The 19,453-nt window shown below is 37.3% G+C and overlaps 1 protein-coding gene across 7 annotated transcripts in view; it reads right to left on the bottom strand.

Moving 5' to 3' along the window:
• The window catches only part of ZNF521 (zinc finger protein 521), a 287,600-nt gene that overhangs the window by 131,837 nt on the left and 136,310 nt on the right, over positions 1-19,453 (bottom strand). For 6 of the 7 annotated variants that reach the window (XM_067699447.1, XM_067699444.1, XM_067699441.1 and 3 more), the window contains one exon: positions 4,990-5,074. In XM_067699447.1, the coding sequence (XP_067555548.1) occupies positions 4,990-5,074 (85 nt within the window). The remainder of the gene's footprint in view (positions 1-4,989; positions 5,075-19,453) is intronic. The other variant, XM_067699443.1, reaches the window with a different exon arrangement.

The raw sequence follows: 19,453 nt of genomic DNA, 5'->3' as shown, positions 1-19,453 counted from the left end.
GGCTCTTTTTCTCCCTATGCAGAGATCCATATCTTTGGATATTTCCCCTTCAGACACATAAAATCCCAAACCATTATAGGCCTCAAAATATTGGTTTTAGTCTATTCTAAAGCAAGAGCACTCAAGCTGACATGTTTCAGAGGTGATGCTGAATGTCACAGAACTATAATGAAGATTAGTACGTAGCGCATCATCCACTAAAGAAATGGAAATGCCATTTGTGACCCTGGGCACCAAACAAATTGCAGAACATACGGATGTCACCTGCCACAAGCACAGACTAAAATTCCACCACACTGTACAAAACTGGCCTATGCATTCCTTTTGTCTTGATATCAGTCCTTCAGAGCATGTGTAACATAATACATGGGTAGATATCTTCCCACATGCACTGTGGAAAGCTTGAATCTTTTCATGATCGTTTAAAAATTGTAACTATCGGGCTTCCCTGGTGGCACAGTGGTTGAGAGTCTGCCTGCCGATGCAGGGGACACGAGTTCGTGTCCCGGTCCGGGAAGATCCCACATGCTGCGGAGCGGCTGAGCCCGTGAGCCATGGCCGCTGAGCCTGTGCGTCCGGAGCCTGTGCTCCGCAACGGGAGAGGCCACAACAGTGAGAGGCCCGCGTACCGCAAAAAAAAAAAAAAAAAAAAAAAAAAATTGTAACTATCCATAAAGCACTGAGTATTAGAGATTTGAATAAAAATAGTTAATACCTATGCATCTGTGTTTTCGTATTAGTTGTCATTCATAGCCCCAAATTCTAGCTTTGCTTTTCTAAAAGATAAATACGTTTGCTCCATCCAAATACTCTAAGCATTGCCCTTGATCTGGGACATGTTTGTTAACGACTATTTGTGGATTTTCCTATTTTTTCGCAAAAGAGTGTACTCTGCCACCTTAGATACAATGTTGCTATTACATCACTCATCTTTCTGATCAGAAGAAAAACAGGAAAAAAAAACTTATTAAGTAATCATCTCTAAGTCAATTTTTAACAACAATTCTTAGGTAAATGGTTTATATTCATTCCCTTCATATTCTCCATATGAGAACTATGAAAGCAAGGGCTGGAAATAGCCATAGCTATATAATGACCACTTGTCCTCCAAAGGCCATGACGGTAGCCATCAATTCCAAGGATAATGGTATTTCTCCCCTTTGATCATTTCTTTGTCAAGCTAACTGGCCTTCGATGGTGAGCTTACTGCCGGTTGTCTACCACCAGCCGCTCGCAATTTGCTCCCTCTGTTTCACGAGACAGTTGTCTGTGGCTGTTTGGAACACATTGGTCTCTTTGGGGATTTATGCGCTAGTTGCAATGCCAACCTCCGTAGTGATCGAAATTTCTTTCTAACTAAAATAGATAATTAGAGGCTGGTAACTATTGGTCAAGAATTATCAGAGTGAAAAAATTAAGCTTCTCATAAATAGTTCTTGGCAATGTCATCTCTTTGTATCGTCGCATGCTTAACAACCCTTTATTCATCAGAGCACTTACAAATTTGCTCTACTGCTGTTGAGCCTCCTAATTTTATATGAGGCAATCCCTTTCCTGGGTTAAACACATTTATAGTCTCTGGTCCCATCACGATCTGTGCTAATCCATACCAAATAATAACAACAACAATGATAATAATAATAACAGAAATCTCAAAGAGGAAAAAAAACAATAAATATTTACTGTGCTGATAAGAAGAGACAAGTGAATAATGAGTTAAAGGACACAGTGCACAATGGCTCCTTTCTGTATCTTCAGGTCAAAAGCCAATGTAAACTATGTGAAAGGAACAAAGGAAGACAAGAAAAAATTTCTCATCTGTGCAGACTTTAAAAGAGGGAAATCTTTTCCCCAGGAAAGCTGTTAAAATGTTTCGTAGCTCTTTGTGTGTGTGTGTGTGTGTGTGTGTGTGTGTAAAGAAGAAGAGAAGAGAAACCTCTAAATAGCCACTGGTCTGATTTCTTACTGAAACTGTGTCAAAATGCAATCCAGACTGAGGTTTTCTTTTTTTCCTTAATAGACATAAGTCAAATCCCGAATGCATTTTTATTGAGTAATTATTCCTGCAACTCAAACCATGTGTTCACACCTAGCTGCAAAATGGCACTTATGCAGAGCATCTCCAGTGTATACCTGGTAGAAACACTGATGGTTTTCCTTTCACAAATGTCCCTGGCCAAAAGCCTGAGACTAGCATATCCAGAAAGAAGCGTGGAGGTTCCCTGACATTGAAATTGCATTAAAATATGTGGGCTACGTAGAAGCAAATGCAAATGACTTGGTCAAAGAAGGGATTTAAAGTTACACCTCACTGAGTCATCTGCAGACCTTGTTTTCCATCAGGTGACATAATCTTTCCGCAGACTGACTGAAATGGAAAACAAAATCTGTAAAAACACTATAGACCCTCTTAACAAAAAGAGTAAGAGGCTTTTCAGATAGCCTCTAATCTCTCTTCCCTGCTAAATGTCTGGTTGAGATTATTTTTTGATTAGACAAAAAACATACAAAGATACACAACCTAAAAATACCTACCCTCAACGGAGGTATTTTAGCCAACAAAATCATGCTGCCTGCCTCAACTGAAAAACTAAGCATCACACTGGGATTTTAAAAAGGGATATCTTAGCCTTTGTGACATCCTCCCCTTACACATTCTCTCTCTCTAGATATTAACAATGTGGAGGAAGTGTAGGGACTTGGATGCATGGTCAACAGATGTAACAATTAAATGGATACTATTCATTTGTTTGGGCCTCAAGTGCAAGAGAATTACATATTTTATTATTAAAAAAAGCATGAATATTAACTAAGTAGGCCCTCTGTGAAAAGGAATAGAATTTGCTTCTCTGATGGAAGGTGAATTGTTAAACGCTCAGATCCCAAGAGGAGATGAGTGTCATATTAATCCACCATAAGGTAGAGGGGGGAAAGCTTTGGGAAAGCACTAATGATGCAAGGAATATTAAGAGAAATACTAAGGGAAAGGTATAAAGCAATTTAGTAAAAGGACCAGGACACACCAATGAACGTTTTGGACAAATGATACTCAAATCAAAAATTCCTCTCACGCTCAACATTCCATCCAGATTCTACGTGTGCAAGAGAACATTAATACTGTGTTGAAAATATATTCCATTTGTTCATCTGGGCCCTGGGATAAATAATAAATCCAGAACCAGAAACATGTTTACACAGAATAAAACTAATCGGAAGCACAACGATTCACTAACTTTTCCACAGGCTGCAAACTTCCAAGAAATATTCTCACTAAAGCCCGTGTAAAACTGTAGCATAAAGCAGAACCATTAACGACTCTCACCAGTAAACTCTACTCAAGAAATAAAGAGATGGAAAATATTAACACTCGTTATCTGGAAAGAAGAATTCATCTTTTCTAACCCATGCCGCCCCCCACACCAAGTCCATTTTGAAAGTTTATAAAGAGTATTTTTTTGGAATCCAAAATAGAAAGGAAAATAGAAGAAACATTTCAATCTCTCTTACACATTGTCATTATCTTCTAAACACTCAGTAAAACTGTCAGTGTTATTCTGGCACATTTAATGTATAAGAATAGGCCATTTAATGTATAAGAAAATCACTAATAATATTAGTACTTAAATCTGGAAAATACAGAGATAAAGTGACCAATATTTTAGACCAATATTTTAGCTCTTAGGGATATGTTGCATTTTGCATAATTAAGCAGTTAGTCTTTTATAAACCATAATCCTCCTAAAGACCATCATTTGACAACTATACAGCAAATCCTACTGAAAACCTATTAATAAAGTTTCCAACATACTTTTGACTTCATTTTCATTAATATCTACAAGAGCATTAGAAGTTTTGTTATAGCTGGTTTTAAGGATCGGTAACTATAGTTGGAGCAACCCTTCCACTGTACGTTCTCAGAATGCAGCTGATTAGTGTATGATAAAACTTGTTTACCCCTGAAAATGAGTTCAGAGTCTAAAATGTTGAATTTTCTTTCCTTTCTTAGAGTTTGATAGTAGGAGACCATAAGGTTGATCAGACTTTTAAAATACTATATCACAATTATTTACAGTATTATAAAACACCATGAAAGGAGTAGGAAAGAAAAAACTCTCATAGTGTAAAAACACAAATGAATGACAAAAATAGTATAAAGTAATAGCAATTACCATTTTACTAGTAGAAAAAGATCTGCTTGATAAAGTTTAATTGGCTGGTAAAATTCTTAGTGTTATTACTAAGTGCTTATCAAATTAAAAACATAGGAGGTAACCCCAGAGGAATTAAGGGATAATGGGACAATATGAGTAAGTGAAAAAATGATCCTTTTAGTTCTAGCCCATGTGATAAATGCAAAATCCCTGAAAACAGTGGCTTAGAGCGACTTCAGAGATCTTTACCCAAACTGCTTTTACAAAGATCTGTGTAAAATTTGGTGGGGAATAAAAAACGATGACTGAATTCTTCATGTGATCGTTATGATAATGATTATTTCCAGGCTGTTGAAACCATACATATAAAATTATTTTACGGCAATTTCAATTATTTATGTTTCCCTATCACAAAAACTCACCACTCTACATTTTGATACAGATGCTTAAGCAACACACAGCACTGCCATTACCATAATAACTTCTGAAATTAAAACCTGTCTAAAACTCTATGGAAAGCTAACATCCAGTTCATTAACCATTCCTGTTAGTCTTCAATAATGCAAAAATGATTAGAAGTTTAATTTGTTAATCACCTGTGTTTTGACTGGCAGTAGATAAACAATCCTCTCCAGAAGTCTAAACTAGCCCTTGCAGAAAATAAAATGTGCTAATGTCTTATCAGGCCTAATAATAGTAATAAAAAATCAATCATGCTTAGGTAAACCATTGATGGTTGAACAATTAATTCATCTTTAACTCTGCTTAATTATATAGGCACTGACGTACACAAGGAGGAGAAAAATCTATGGGTAATAATGTTTAGAGTGTCACTCACCAATCATGTGATTTGCAACATGCACCTGAATATCCCATTCATTGTAGAAAACCATCTGACACTTGATGCACTGATAGGTCTTCTTCTGAGAAAACAAGCATAAACAGAGTTACTTAGACACAAGCATTTTTTAAAATTTTAATTTAAATTTTTAAAAAACCCAACCCTACCTACTCACAGCATTTTCTTGAGACCTTGGTCTTACATATGTTGTTAACCAAGCTTCTGTGAGGCCACTTGGGCAAAATTCTATGTCCTTACTATGACCTTATGGCTTGATCCTAACACTATGCTTTTAGTTGCAAACAGTTGGAAGAAATGAGGGCACATAATTATGGCATAATATATGTTTAAAGATACCTAAACTCAAAAAACAGAAGTTGGTATTAAAAAAATATCTGTAACACATGGCTGAGTTTCAGAAACCGATGTCTTTGAAGATCAGGCACACTTTCATTCTGACCAACATAACTGTAGTGTTGTTTCTAGATATTTTAAAGTAAAATAGCCAATAAGTTAAGATTCACAAAATGTAGCTAAGAGATTTAGAGATGATAATTTTTAGGTAAAGTATGAAATTTAGATGATGTTTCAGAAATTGCTAAGTACTAGCATTTAAATACATATCTTCTATAAAGAAATCATGTCACATTGAACATTCTAATACCATTTTATCATTTTACACAAAAGTCTTGTGGATAGAACAGGATTTATTATAATTCTTGTATCATAAATAAAGAAACTGAGGTCCAGAGAAGTAGAAAAATGTGCCTGATATCACAGTGCCACACAGCTGGGAAGAGAAATAAGCTCTCTTGATTCTAAGTGCAAGGCTCTCTGATAAAGGCAGCTTTTCAGATTTCACATCTTTATTATTGTGTCCCCTATACAGCTCCGTACATATTAGATGAACTCAATAAGTAAAGTACTGCTTAAGTTTTCCAGAACACAGTTACATAAATGCCTTTATGATGAAACTTGATATTTATAATTAAAAACCACCTTGGAAAACAAAATAAAGCCTTATGAAATAATCCATTTGAAACGCTCCCAAAAGTGAGAAAATGACATTTGTAAAATCACATCAATGACAGTTTGTTAAGGCATTCTTATAGAATTATCACTTCATCAGCAGTCATATAAAATTGTTTTACAAACAGTAGCAACAGAAAATATCAGTCTGTCGATTGCAATTAATTTTAAAGAACTCAACAAAATCAAAGTTAAGCACAAAAGTGTAAATGCTGTTAACGTAAAGTTTTCTTAATTATTGTCACTTAACGTAGTATTTGCTTCCGAAACAGAGGATGGAATGCCTTGAAAAACACAGCGGTGCAGGCATATTTCCAGTGGAAGTTTTCTATATAATCTAACAGGCTTTGTACATTAGGCATGCTGTGAATTGAGTGTGCTAGGTCTAAATCTAACACGGATTTGAAAAACCCTGACAATCACCAAGGAAGATTTACTGCGCTGAGCTGTTTACAAGATGCTTTTGATGGTAACATATAGAGCAACATGTGTTGCATAAATAACATCTATCCCTTTTTTAACAATATTTCCCTTTAGAACTAGTTAGAAAATATTTCTTACTCCCAGATGACCTACATTATATATTGTTTATTAGCATACTTCCAGCATTATTCCTGATATGTGACCTTGCTGAACAACAAAGAAACATACACTTAATGGCTAGTCTTTTCTCTTGTTAGCAGAGTAAAACATACAATATGTTGAAAACTGTCTCCAAAAACGATGACTGATGAATATGTTGGCAGAATATACTAGGGCTTTTTTTTTTTTTTCCTGGTCTAATAATAAAGAATAAAATGACTTGACAAGCCAAAATAATAAAATACCAGCACTTACTATTGCCTTCAAAATGAACTGACACGTTTGAAGATCTATGTTTATAAGTTTTCTTTTATCATTGAAAGAAAATGCTTTTGTCACTACTGATAATTCAAATACTAACGCTACTCTTAAGACAACGTCCAAAATGTTACTTTCTATTCTTATTAACAAAGTCATATTCTGATCTACAAGCTCCTAAATTTGGGGCTAGATGGAGTAAGAATTTAATGTGATCAAAAACAATATACCATGGTCTTAAAATGCTGCAGCTTAAACTTCATCTCACTGTACATCTCACATTTCCCAAATACAAAGCAGTGATACACCAATTGGGATGTGCTGTAGTTTTCTTTTTAAAGCCATGGTATAAAATTCATTTTTACCCTCAAATTAAAAAAAAAAAAATTTAATGACCTTTAAAACATTCCTTATTGTAATTATAGGCTCTTTGCAAAATATCTGAAAGACCCCTGCCTGCACGCTTCTCCCCCATACACCATCTTTAAGTAACGTGGTTATAACCTCTGAAAGTGTTGGCCTTGCGGCGCTCATTCCCTTGGAGGTAAGGCCATTCCAGCTCTGTACAGCTGAGGTTATGAAGGAATTCTTCCTCATTCTAGGCCCAAATCGACTTTTCACCCGTTGGTCCTAATGCTAGGCTCTGTAGCTATAAAGAACAGGCTGAACTTCTTGTCTAAAATGACAGTGACATGATGAACCCTTTTTCAGACTGAAAATAGAGTTATGGTGTAAGAAATGCTTTGAGCAACTTTCACTATCCCCGTTACTTTCTTCCAAGTCAATCTTTTAACCAACAGAACCCCAAATTAAGCATAATACTCCAGGGGTGCCCTGACCTGTGCAGAGTACAGGACTGTCACCTCCCTTAGAACAGCTGCTTCCATCTACATAGAAGACAACAACAACAAAAAAAGTCAACTGAGATCATTTCTTTTAAAAGCAGATAAAAGTAGAAACAGAACTTCCATTGTTTGGGTCCCAGATTGGCCTTTATCAACGCTTAAGTTGTCAATTTACTTGAAATGCTAATTTAGTACAATTTTTAAAAGAGACTTTTTTTCATTAGCCTTTTTTAATGTGCTACTTGGGAGTGGGGTTGTCATTTCCTGATTGTTCTCTTTTGTTTTCTGATACTGATAGATGTAATTATCAAGGATACAACTTTTTCCCAGCACCTCATTATTTTTGATTGATTTTGAGAACAATTTAAATGTGCCTTTTTGACACTCTTGTTTTCAGTGATACTCTGGTTAAGGTACTCAGAGACTTTCAGAAAAGATCATCTCATAAGTTAAAAAAAAAATGATTAGGATCTCTAATAATGTATACTTTAAAAAACCACATTATTCTGATGAACCTCCCTCCCCATTCAATCTATATTCCATTAGGACTTAGGCTTCACATTTAGCCTCATCGAATTAAAAAAAAATTATACTTTGTAGTTGTAATTACTTTGATTTTTTTTAAAAAACAAAACACTGAGTGTAAAAAAAAAAAAATCAATGAGTCCATAGCAATCCTCAAAAACAGAAAAGGAAAAAAATTTCAGTTGCCACCATCGAAGTGACTATTACATGAACCTCTTGTCCTGCAAATTGGTAATTAAAGGCACAGAGCATCATGATTTTTCAGGAGGTAGTGTAGTTCATGCCTTTTTGATGAGGGAAAGCTCTTTTTTACCGAAGGCTGACAGTAAGGGATGACAAAATTAGAAATTCACCATTCTTCAATGCCAATAAAATGGTCCAGGATAATCATTAATGGATGCTAAAACTATTAGGAGAAAGGTTAGTCTCAGAGACACAATTTTCATCCTTTGATAACAGCAAAGAGAAAGATGTACCTTTACAGAGACTTATCTGGTAGCAATCACTGTAACCAAACTATTTCGTTTACTATTACTAATAACGGACATTATGTGTCTCTCAGTGTGATGCAGTATGAAGTATAATACACCATAATAAAGTATTCTTATCTAAAATGTATACCTGAGTCTAATTAGGCCTTTAGATGAAGCATTCTAATTTTGGGGAAATGCAGGGATAGAGGAACAAGTGTTTCTTTGAGGAAAAAACATTACACAAATCCAGAATAATCTTCAAAACAAATCAAGAATATTCTTGGCCTGTTATCTTCAAAAAGTTAACGTTTAAGGGGGAAAATAACTGGAGAGATTGTTCTCAAATGAAAGAGAGAAAAAAGACAACTATTTAACGTAGTGTGAGGTAAATATAATGTATGGTTTCTTAACTGGGGAGAAAACAGCTATAAAAAGGTTTTTGAGGAAATTGGGGAAATCTGAATATCAGCTGATTATTAGACAATATTGAGGGATTACTACTGTTAACTTTCTCAGATGTGATAATGGTATTACGATCACGTGAGTAAATGTCCTTTCTGTTAGGAGATGCATACCGAATATTTAGATGTGAAATGGCATGATGTTTGCAATTTACTTTCAAAAGATCCAGAAAAAAAGAACATATATAGTCATACATAGATAAAGCAAATACGGCTAAATGTTAACAATGATTAAATCTAGGTGCACGCTTGAACATTTTCATAGTAATAAACAAGTGGGAATAAATGAATAGGGTAGTTCATAATATGTAGTTTTGTCAGCATTAAACCCCATCCCCTCTGTTCATTTTACATTCCCACACTTGGTGTACACCAAAAATAATTTGTGCTTAGTTGTTATAAATACCTTTGCAAACATTTTTGTATTGTTTGGAGGGATTCTTCAGATGTTTGTTTTTCATGAATCTAATGTATAAACCCTAAGAGGGCAGGAATCATTGCTGACATCCATTTCTGTAGTAAAGTAATAACAATTCCTTACAATTGCATCATGCTTTACAGTCTATAAAAACTCATATGGGTGAAACTCACTTGCAACAAAACTGTGAGAATAGATAAAAGAGGGATTATTATCCTCATTTACAGATTAATTAAATGATTTGTCCCAAGTCATGAAGGTTGTGAATACCATAAGTAAGGCCAATATTCTACCCTGTCTCCCACCCACTGGGTTTTAACACAGTTTAAACTATGATCGTTTGCAGGCAAATTTACAATTACATTTTAGGTGCATTTTGGAAGAACGCTCTCCTTAGAATTGTTTAGTGCTTTGGTCCTTGACAATGCCAGGGATGGTATGAGACTAGCTGATGACACTGAAGGAACTGTTTCTAGCCACTTCCACCGTAGGCTCCCAGTCCCAGACCCTTGACCAAGATCCACCGGGCAGAACTGGCTCCCCAAAGTCCCCCAGTCTGCTTCAAGATTTTCTTTTGCTCTCAGTGTCTTGAAGTTTTATTGTCATATTTTCAACTGTATATTTATGTTTATTTGTCCTGCTCAATACTTAAAGAACAATTTCAATCTGAGGGTTCAGGTATGTCTCCAATCCTGAAATCTTTCAGTGACCTTTTCTTCAGTTTTTATGTATCTCTCACACACTTTCCATTCACTGCCACTGGAACTCCTGTTAGACACAGACTGGAGCCTCCCAATCTATCCTCCATGTATCTTAACCATTTTTTCATTCATGTTTTAAAAATCGGCTTGTCCTCTATGTTCTGGTCTAGGTGATTTTCTCTGTACTTTTACAAACCATTGGTTCTCTCTTCACTGATGTTCAGTCTAGAGTTTATCCTAACTGCTAAAGCTTTTATTTCAATGACTATTTGTCATTTCTAACGTTTCTAATTTTAAATACAAGTGCTCTTTTAAAAAAAAATTTCTACTTGGATTTGCTCCAAAATTTGTCACTCCTTTTAGGGAAAATCATACTTTCATTTGTCTTTTTCAAAGTCTTTGTCAGACTGCTCGTCTGCTTTACTCCATGAATCTAATGAATCACTCACATATTTTGGAAGCTTGGTTTGAAGCCCAGTTTTAATGAAAGGTTTTTATTCTGTGTGCTCATTCCTCCCTTTCCAATACTTTTGCCATTGCTTCTACTAGGCCATCCAGGCTACCAGACCAGGCTAGGTCACACAGGGGCACTTCCTGTGTATTTGCTGTGCTACAGGGATGTCAGAGACACTGTGAGCTGAATCACAGGGCTAGCATATGGCTAATTCAGTTTTAAGTCACAAACTGTGTCTCTCTTCCTGCCCCTTTAACTGTACAGCTCACAGGCCCTAGATCCATGTATTGCTCAGCAACAGAACCTTTATTCTAGTTTCCTGTCATGAGCAATGAAGTTTCTCCCCAGGTCCCGCTTTAAGCAGCAGGTCTGGCTTTGTCCCATAGGTAATGAGAACTCTAGATACCACTTCTTATTTCTGGAATAGAGTCCAGGAGACCCCTGGCTTCAACCCTGATAACCACTTGGTTTTTAACTTTGGTTCTCAGATCCCAAAGATGGACAACTGTTTTGAGGCTGACTAAATCCATTTGGTTTTCTAACTTTCTATTTTGTCTATCATTGGTATATGTTTGGAGCATCAAAGCATGAAGTTACAGAGTCATTTTTCAAGGACATCCCACAGCCCTCAGGCCTATGTCACCAATCCCAAAGTTTGGCAGTGGCTATCAAGGAAGAATTAGTCTCAGACTCAATCGGGACCTCCTGAAATTAAGATGTGCACAATGACGCTATAAAATACCCATTCCAAATACAACCACCAGTCTTAGTAGGAAAGCAACGTTAGGATTCTCCTTCTGCAATTAGTTACTATGCAGTGGCTTCATCATATAGCTGTGTGACAAATCCCTTAATGACCCTGAGTCTTAGTTTCCCTCCCTATAAATTAAAAATAGTAAAACTTACATTTATAGTTGATGTGAGAAGCAAGTAAGAACTATATAAAAGTGCTTAGCTTAGTACCATGCCCACCATGTAGCATGTCTGCATTAAATAGTAACTACCTTTATTACTTTTTTTAAAATTTATTTATTTATTTATTTTTGGCTGTGTTGGGTCTTCGCTTCTGTGCGAGGGCTTTCTCTAGTTGTGGCAAGCGGGGGCCACTCTTCATCGCGGTGCGCGGGCCTCTCACTATCGCGGCCTCTCTTGTTGTGGAGCACGGGCTCCAGACGCGCAGGTTCAGTAGTTGTGGCTCACAGGCCTAGATGCTCCACGGCGTGTGGGATCTTCCCAGACCAGGGCTCGAACCCATGTCCCCTGCATTAGCAGGCAGATTCTCAACCACTGCACCACCAGGGAAGCCCCCTTTATTACTCTTTACTTGACAGGTTATTAAGGGGATGGAATGGAATACCCGATGAGCTGTATGGCACAATAAAGTTGCCTGTCAAAGATTATTTCTCACTCTTTTATGTGCACTTTAAAACCATATTAAAATTTCCCTAAACTAGAATCCAGTAATTTAGATTGTATGGAAATTAGCAAGGGCCAAACAAATGTTTATTAAATAAAGCTTTAAAAATTAATTGCATAGGGCTTCCCTGGTGGCGCAGTGGTTGAGAGGCCGCCTGCCGATGCAGGGGACATGGGTTCGTGCCTCGGTCCAAGAGGATCCCACATGCCACTGAGCGGCTGGGCCCGTGAGCCATGGCCGCTGAGCCTGTGCGTCCGGAGCCTGTGCTCCGCAACGGGAGAGGCCACAATAGTGAGAGGCCCGTGTACCACCAAAAAAAAAAAAAAAAATTAATTGCATAAAGAATGTCACAAGTTGGTGACAGGGTTGTGGGGTGGGAAGGAAGAGGAGGGTAGAACATGAGAAAAAAGGTGCAACCTCGCTTGGAAAAAAAGCTGTTTTCAAGGTCTATAGCAACATCCATTACCATTTCAAGAACAAATATATTAATTACAGATGAGACATATATTTAAGATCAGTGGCACCTTTACTTGGCAGTATTTTGTTGGCAAGCAAATGGATATTATATGTGAATGAAAATAATGAACGTGCAGCTTTCCACAAATACTCAATACTTCAAACATTTTAGTAATTTGGTTTGGTCATTTTCCAATTCTGAATTTCTGTGAAAATAAGTCACTGAACAGAGAGGGAAAAAAAATGGGTGAAATTAAATGAAAGCTACTAATGATGAAAAGCTCACCCAAATAATTCATTAAAAAAACACCAGTATCAACTTTATATTGTGTGTTTTCATGGTGGTTAATAGGAAGACATTATTGTCTTACAGATGTAGTTAATGTCTAGACATTAAGCACTATATAACACTTTACACAATGCCTGGCATGTACTAAAAGCTCAATAACCAAGAGGTATTACAAGGAGGAGAGAACACACACGAAGATTAAACTGTTATAAGTATTCAATATTTTGCCCACCTGACATGGCAAAGCACTAAATGGCAAACCAAGTACCAGTCAATGTTGGCAAGGAGAAGACAGTGAAAACATACCAGATAGGCATGGGTTAATATGGTCTACAAGAATCAGGAAAAGCTCCCTGGGAGAGTAAAGACTTGATCTGAGGTCTAAAATGGAAATAATTTCCTTGAGTTCAAAACCCAGATACAAAATGTCTAGTACATGCCAGGCAAGTTGCTCACAGTCTGGTGGGGGTATGTGGTGGAATGAGGAAGGTAATTCAGAACAGAAGAAGGGCTAAAGAAGATTGCTCTGGACAGGAAAAAGAGAGACAACAATCTAGTCAGAAAAAATCTGGAAAAAGATTTTTGCTTTAAATGATTCATAAAAATGCATTTTTTTTCTTTTAATTATAGACAAATTTTGCCAGGTGCATGTAGTATAAGAAAGGAAAAAATATTTATCTTTACAAATAAAATCCAAAACTCTATGAAGATATAAATTTAAGCTACTAGTAACTTTGAAATCAAGGGGTAAAAAAAGTTGAACCATTTTTCAGCTTGAGTTCTCTTTGAATATTAGATAAAACAGCATTAAAATATTTTATTTTCAGGGCTTCCCTGGTAGCGCAGTGGTTGAGAGTCCGCCTGCCGATGCAGCGGACACGGGTTCGTGCCTCGGTCCCAGAAGATCTCACATGCCGCGGAGCGGCTGGGCCTGTGAGCCATGGCCGCTGAGCCTGCGCGTCCGGAGCCTGTGCTCCGCAACGGGAGAGGCCACAACAGTGAGAGGCCCGCATACCACCACCCCCGCTGAAAAGAAAAGAATCCGCCTGCCAATGCAGGGGGCACGGGTTCGAGCCCTGGTCTGAAGATCCCACATGCCGGGGAGCAACTAAGCCCGTGCATCACAACTACTGAGCCTGCGCTCTAGAGCCCGCGAGCCACCACTACTGAGCCCACATGCTGCCAACTACTGAAGCCCACATGCCTAGAGTCCATGTTCCACAACAAGAGAAGCCACCGCAATGAGAAACCCGCGCACTGCAATGAAGAGTAGCCCCTGCTCGCGGCAACTAGAGAAAGCCTGCACACAGCAACGAAGACCCAACACAGCCAAAAATAAATAAATAAATTTATTAAAAATAATAAAATGAATTGTCTCCTAACACATTTATTTTCCTCAAAATGTGCATTTTTATGTTCTTGAACTTGATGTCTAACATTAAAAACTGAATTTAAGCCCAAATTTCCCTTGGAGAGAGATGCTTTATTAGGCTCACTTATTCATCTCCAGTTCTCAGATTTCTCCCGATTCAGCTACTGGAGTCTCTTCCAAGGGACCTAGCTTATCTCCCTTACTAAGAGATCTTCATCTAGATGATCTTATTTAATGTTATGTATTCAGTTGCTGTTTCTATGCCATTGTAAATTTACCTAAATCAATCTCCTATAATGTTATCCATAAAGTAAACAGTCAATAAATTTTGTTCACTGATTGTCAATGGACAATCTTAAAGAGGCATTGCACATTCATCACCTTCATTCCTAAGGTACTATTTAGGACTTGTCTATTTCTGCCTGCAAATCTCTCTTCTACCTTACACAGCACCAGTGAAGTGGAAGAGGCTGAATAACACAAACTAAATTATTGCTGTAGTAAAGGTTAAAGAAAAAAACCCCACCAGAGCATGCGCTGATTCTTTTTGAGTTAGGGAGTTTGCCCCTAGTTACCCATGACTGTAATATTTTGCTAGTTCCTAGTATGAACTAGGAACATATGAAATTACTATGACTCATAGTAATTAACTTCCTGTACTGTTTTGTAAACATTCATATCATTCAAGAAAGCTAAGAAATTGGGACTGGGGGAATAGTAGTTTGAATAATGAGTCTTTTATAAACATAAATCTGAGGAGGAAAAGAAGAAGTCAAAATTCTTGCCTTACGCCAAATTAGGGTCAATGTTCCTTGCCAGTTATTCCAACCATATACTGATCGTTTTCACCTTAAAAATCTGAAACCTCCCTTCTGTCTCACCATTTTCAAAATGAAGAGGTATGGCTGGTAGATATTGGGGATATACAGTTAGAGAGATGAAGGAGTAGGAACATTAAGTACTGTATTGCAACACCACTGAATTGCACCGTATGCCCATGGAGATCCAATCCCGAAGGCTGGTAATACAATTTAAAATCCCACCACAGACCAGGAGAAAGTTTTGTGACAAAGAAAAGAAATATTTTAGGATTCATTAAGACATATTTTCTTAAGTATATAACTTCTGCCCTCAAAGCAAGTTGAGAATGTAGACAGGTTTGTGAACTCCTTACGAGTACTAGTACCATTTACTAGAGACTCGTCATACATATCAAAAGGCTGACATAGAGAGAAGCTTTATTTAATATTAAATCATAGAAGTTTCCTCTTGATTCTCTTATAATTCAGTACATGTTGTATCAGAATTATTTCAATAAAACTGATTTATCTCTAAAGGGCTGTAAGGGTAGGGAGAGGGCTCTGTCTTACCCATCTTGTATCTATGCAATACATAATGTAAATATTTACACACAATCAAGCAATGTGTGAATGATTCATACCTGTTCATTGTAAAATAAAAAAAAAATCTTTGCTTCCTTCCGCTTCTCTTTAGATGAAGGCTCCTGTGGAGTCACAGTGATTCCCTTTTGTTTATATTCCTAATCTACCCTTGTAGCTATTCTTCTGTAAAAGGAATACTGCACATTCTGGTAGTTTGTGTTTCATCTACAGAACACCCTCCCTCTTATTTGGGTCATTTCAGTTACCCTGTATGTGGTACACAAGATATCCTTAGATTTATCCTTAGATAATATCCTTAGATAATACACAAGATAATCCTTAGATTTATCTTAAGAGGAGTACATTAACCAAATCGCCTGGTCCTTTATCACTCTTATTCCAATGAGATATATTACCTCCTGTCCTCCTACTCCCAGCAGTTTTTTTTTCGCTTCTCTCTTCCTCCCTATTTTCATTTCGGGTTCTGCCTTCTCTTGTCCATCCCTTCCACTTGAACAGCTTTCCTACTGAAGCGCGTCACACCACCCTTCTCTTCTCCTTCAGATTGCTTCTAAAATCCCACCTGCTCCGTAAAGCTTGTTAGCAATAACACCCACACAACAAGGTGGGTGTTTACTGCTTTATTCTTGTTGTTTGTACTCTTCAACAGTAAGTTTTTGAGGATAGAGGTCTGTTGCCTTGACTTTACCTATTCTAAAACATACTGTGCAGTTACCATGTATATAAATGTATAGGTGGTGGGGTTCTTTTAATCCCTTGATTTAACTGAAATTATTTGGATTTCTTCAATCCTTCCTCATTCATCATTCCAAAAATATCTTTTAAAAATAGAATAAAATGCCACCATATTCTTTATATTTTCAAAGGTACTAGCACAAGCTTATATAGAATATTGGGGAGTTTGAGAATTGAGAGGGACAAGTGAATATTTCAATTTCCTCATCACAGACAATCAAAGTGAGGTCCCCAGAGAGATGAAGTGTCCTTGTCTGTGACTCACAGAAAGTGACTCACAGAAAGCTCTAGCAAGCCTAGAACTCTGGGTCACCATGAATACACCCACATTTATATGATGGGTGTGCACATTTACAAAAAGGGATTGGTAACTACTGCCACGCTGGCTCGTTATTCTGCTTGAAGCTTACTGTGTCTCCTCCTGGCTCTGTGCTGCAGGATGGCTTTCATAGCCACCTGTCCATCACTGGTTCTTTCTACTACCTGCTGCCTTCTTTGGGGGGTTCTCATTTCTCAGTGTCTACTTTTAGCCTGGAATTTACTATATTACATTCAAAGCATCTATTCACATTACATTCTAAGGTCTCCTGTCACTTAAGGAACTATGTCTTATCTCCCCTCTACAGCTCCATCGCCCAGCCCGCTGCCTGACATGGAGCATTTATGAAGGAGTGTCTGAACGACACAGAAGAGAACTGATTTGGGCTTTTTATAAGTATACTCAAGAGTAAGTGTTTTCAGAGAAATTTACTGGAGGGAACCAGATGGCTGCCACCAAAAATACCTAAATTCTGCATAGTACAACCAGATAAGACCCAGCCTTCCTTCAGATTATCCCGGAAAATTAAACTGTGGACCTGAAAAACCTCTGCATAATTATTACTGATAATATATCTTATAAAGCTAGACATTTTTCAAATTAAAAATATCCCAAAATATAAGCTAAGAAAATATGGGGCCCTTTCCCAACAGGGTCTTGAGAACATTACTCTACAGTATAGAATACGAGGGGGAACATTAAGAAAAAGATGGTAATAGCAAATTCGACATTTTATATAGAATCTGTGCAAGGTAAGCACTGTAATATTTTCTAGATATTCTTTAAAAGTCCAGGTGATAAGCCAGTCATTCTTTTAAAAGACATTTTGTAATTTCAATGTGACTATCCTTACGAGGCATTTGAGAATATCCCTTTTTCCAATCCTGTCAACTCCTTACCATCTTTTTTTTTTTTTTTTTTTTCTTTTGCGGTACGTGGGCCTCTCATGGTTGTGGCCTCTCCCGTTGTGGAGCACAGGCTCCGGACGCGCAGGCCCAGCGGCCATGCCTCACCGGCCCAGCCGCTCCGCGGCATGTGGGATCTTCCCGGACCGGGGCACGAACCTGTGTCCCCTGCATCGGCAGGTGGACTCTCAACCACTGCGCCACCAGGGAAGCCCTACCATCTTAATATGTACATGATTCACTATATGAGGGTACATCTGCTTTTAGAAGGTTTAATTCTTTGCCAAGAGAAACATGAAACAATATCTATGATGTGTGCCATTGTGTACTCAGTGTCTTTGCACAATGCCTGCCATGTGTCTGAAACTCAATAACTGTTAAATGAATGAATGAACTAGATGCAAATTAATATTAGCAGTTGGGGAATGTCTGCTTTGGAATCATTTAAATTTGTATAACAAAATGATATCAATCCAGATCCAATTAATGGTGCTAAAAGGGTCTATCTTCCACCAAAACAATTTCAATTTTCCAATCCTAGTGGGTATAGACATTAAACTTAGAGGGCTTCCTGCCAGTTTTTCAACTATCTTATTTAGTCCTCCCCTCCCACCCTTCCTTCTACTCCCCCCGCCCAACTCTTTCCACTCTTCTGTTCTTCTTCTTACTTTTTCTTAAGAAATGATCTTTATTAAACATGTGGTTGCTTTCATAATTCAGTTTGTATTTCTGGACATTTCTTTATCATGAGCTCTTATGAAATCAGGAAGCTCATTTTTGCTTCCCTACTGTAAGCCACACTTATAAAATACACAAGATAATCCTTAGATTTATCTTAAGAGGAGTACATTAACATCAGACTTTGTCAAGCTAGGTTTATCAATGCCACTTTGATTTCTAATCATGGTATATTTTTGCTTCAAAATATCTCTCAATCACTTACTAGTAATTTTTTAAAACATAGTACTCTATTACAAAAATAAATCAAGAGGTTATGCATCTAAATTATAAATCCTGTCCAAGGACAAAAACAAAAGCAAAAATTTCACCACTTTTCTTTCCCCAGAATGTAACTATATTTGATCCATGAAGAAAATGGCTAGTGAGTTTTAGGCAAACAAATAGTAGTTCTTTAAAATTAACCACCTCTCAAACTATTCACTTGCTTCTTGAGTTTAGGAGAAGGTGTCTTATTTTGGTATTCACTTACTATGCCTTTCATTTACAATTTTTAACTTTCTTAGATATTATTTCCCTAAGATTTTTTTTGCTCTCCTGCTCTCCATGATATGTTTCAATCCAATAATACTATTGGACATTTTCGATTTCTTATCTATAATTCCTTTTTCCACCTATATACTCATCTATTTACACGTTTTTCTACCTTTTATATTTATTGTTGCCTGATGCTGTCTCTGAATAATATTTTATCTTTGTGGCTTTTACACTCTCTTTGTCCCTTGGATTTCATTGCTTCTATATTTGTTTTTTTTTGTAACTTTTTTTTTTTTTTTGCGGTACGCGGGCCTCTCACTGTTGTGGCCTCTCCCGTTGCGGAGCACAGGCTCCGGATGCGCAGGCTCAGTGGCCATGGCTCACGGGCCCATGGGATATGGCATATGGGATCTTCCCGGACTGGGGCACAAACCCGTGTCCCCTGCATCGGCAGGCGGACTCTCAACCACTGTGCCACCAGGGAAGCCCTATATTTGTTTTAATATTTGATTATGCCTTTCTATATAATCAACTTTGTAGACATATGATGACTGACTTCAATGCATTTTCACCAAATAATCCATAGTTCTAGCACTAGATAAAA

This window comes from Pseudorca crassidens, chromosome 12 (genome assembly GCF_039906515.1).
Source record: "Pseudorca crassidens isolate mPseCra1 chromosome 12, mPseCra1.hap1, whole genome shotgun sequence".
NCBI classification, from domain to species: domain Eukaryota; kingdom Metazoa; phylum Chordata; class Mammalia; order Artiodactyla; family Delphinidae; genus Pseudorca; species Pseudorca crassidens.
This window is presented reverse-complemented; position numbering and strand designations above follow the sequence as displayed.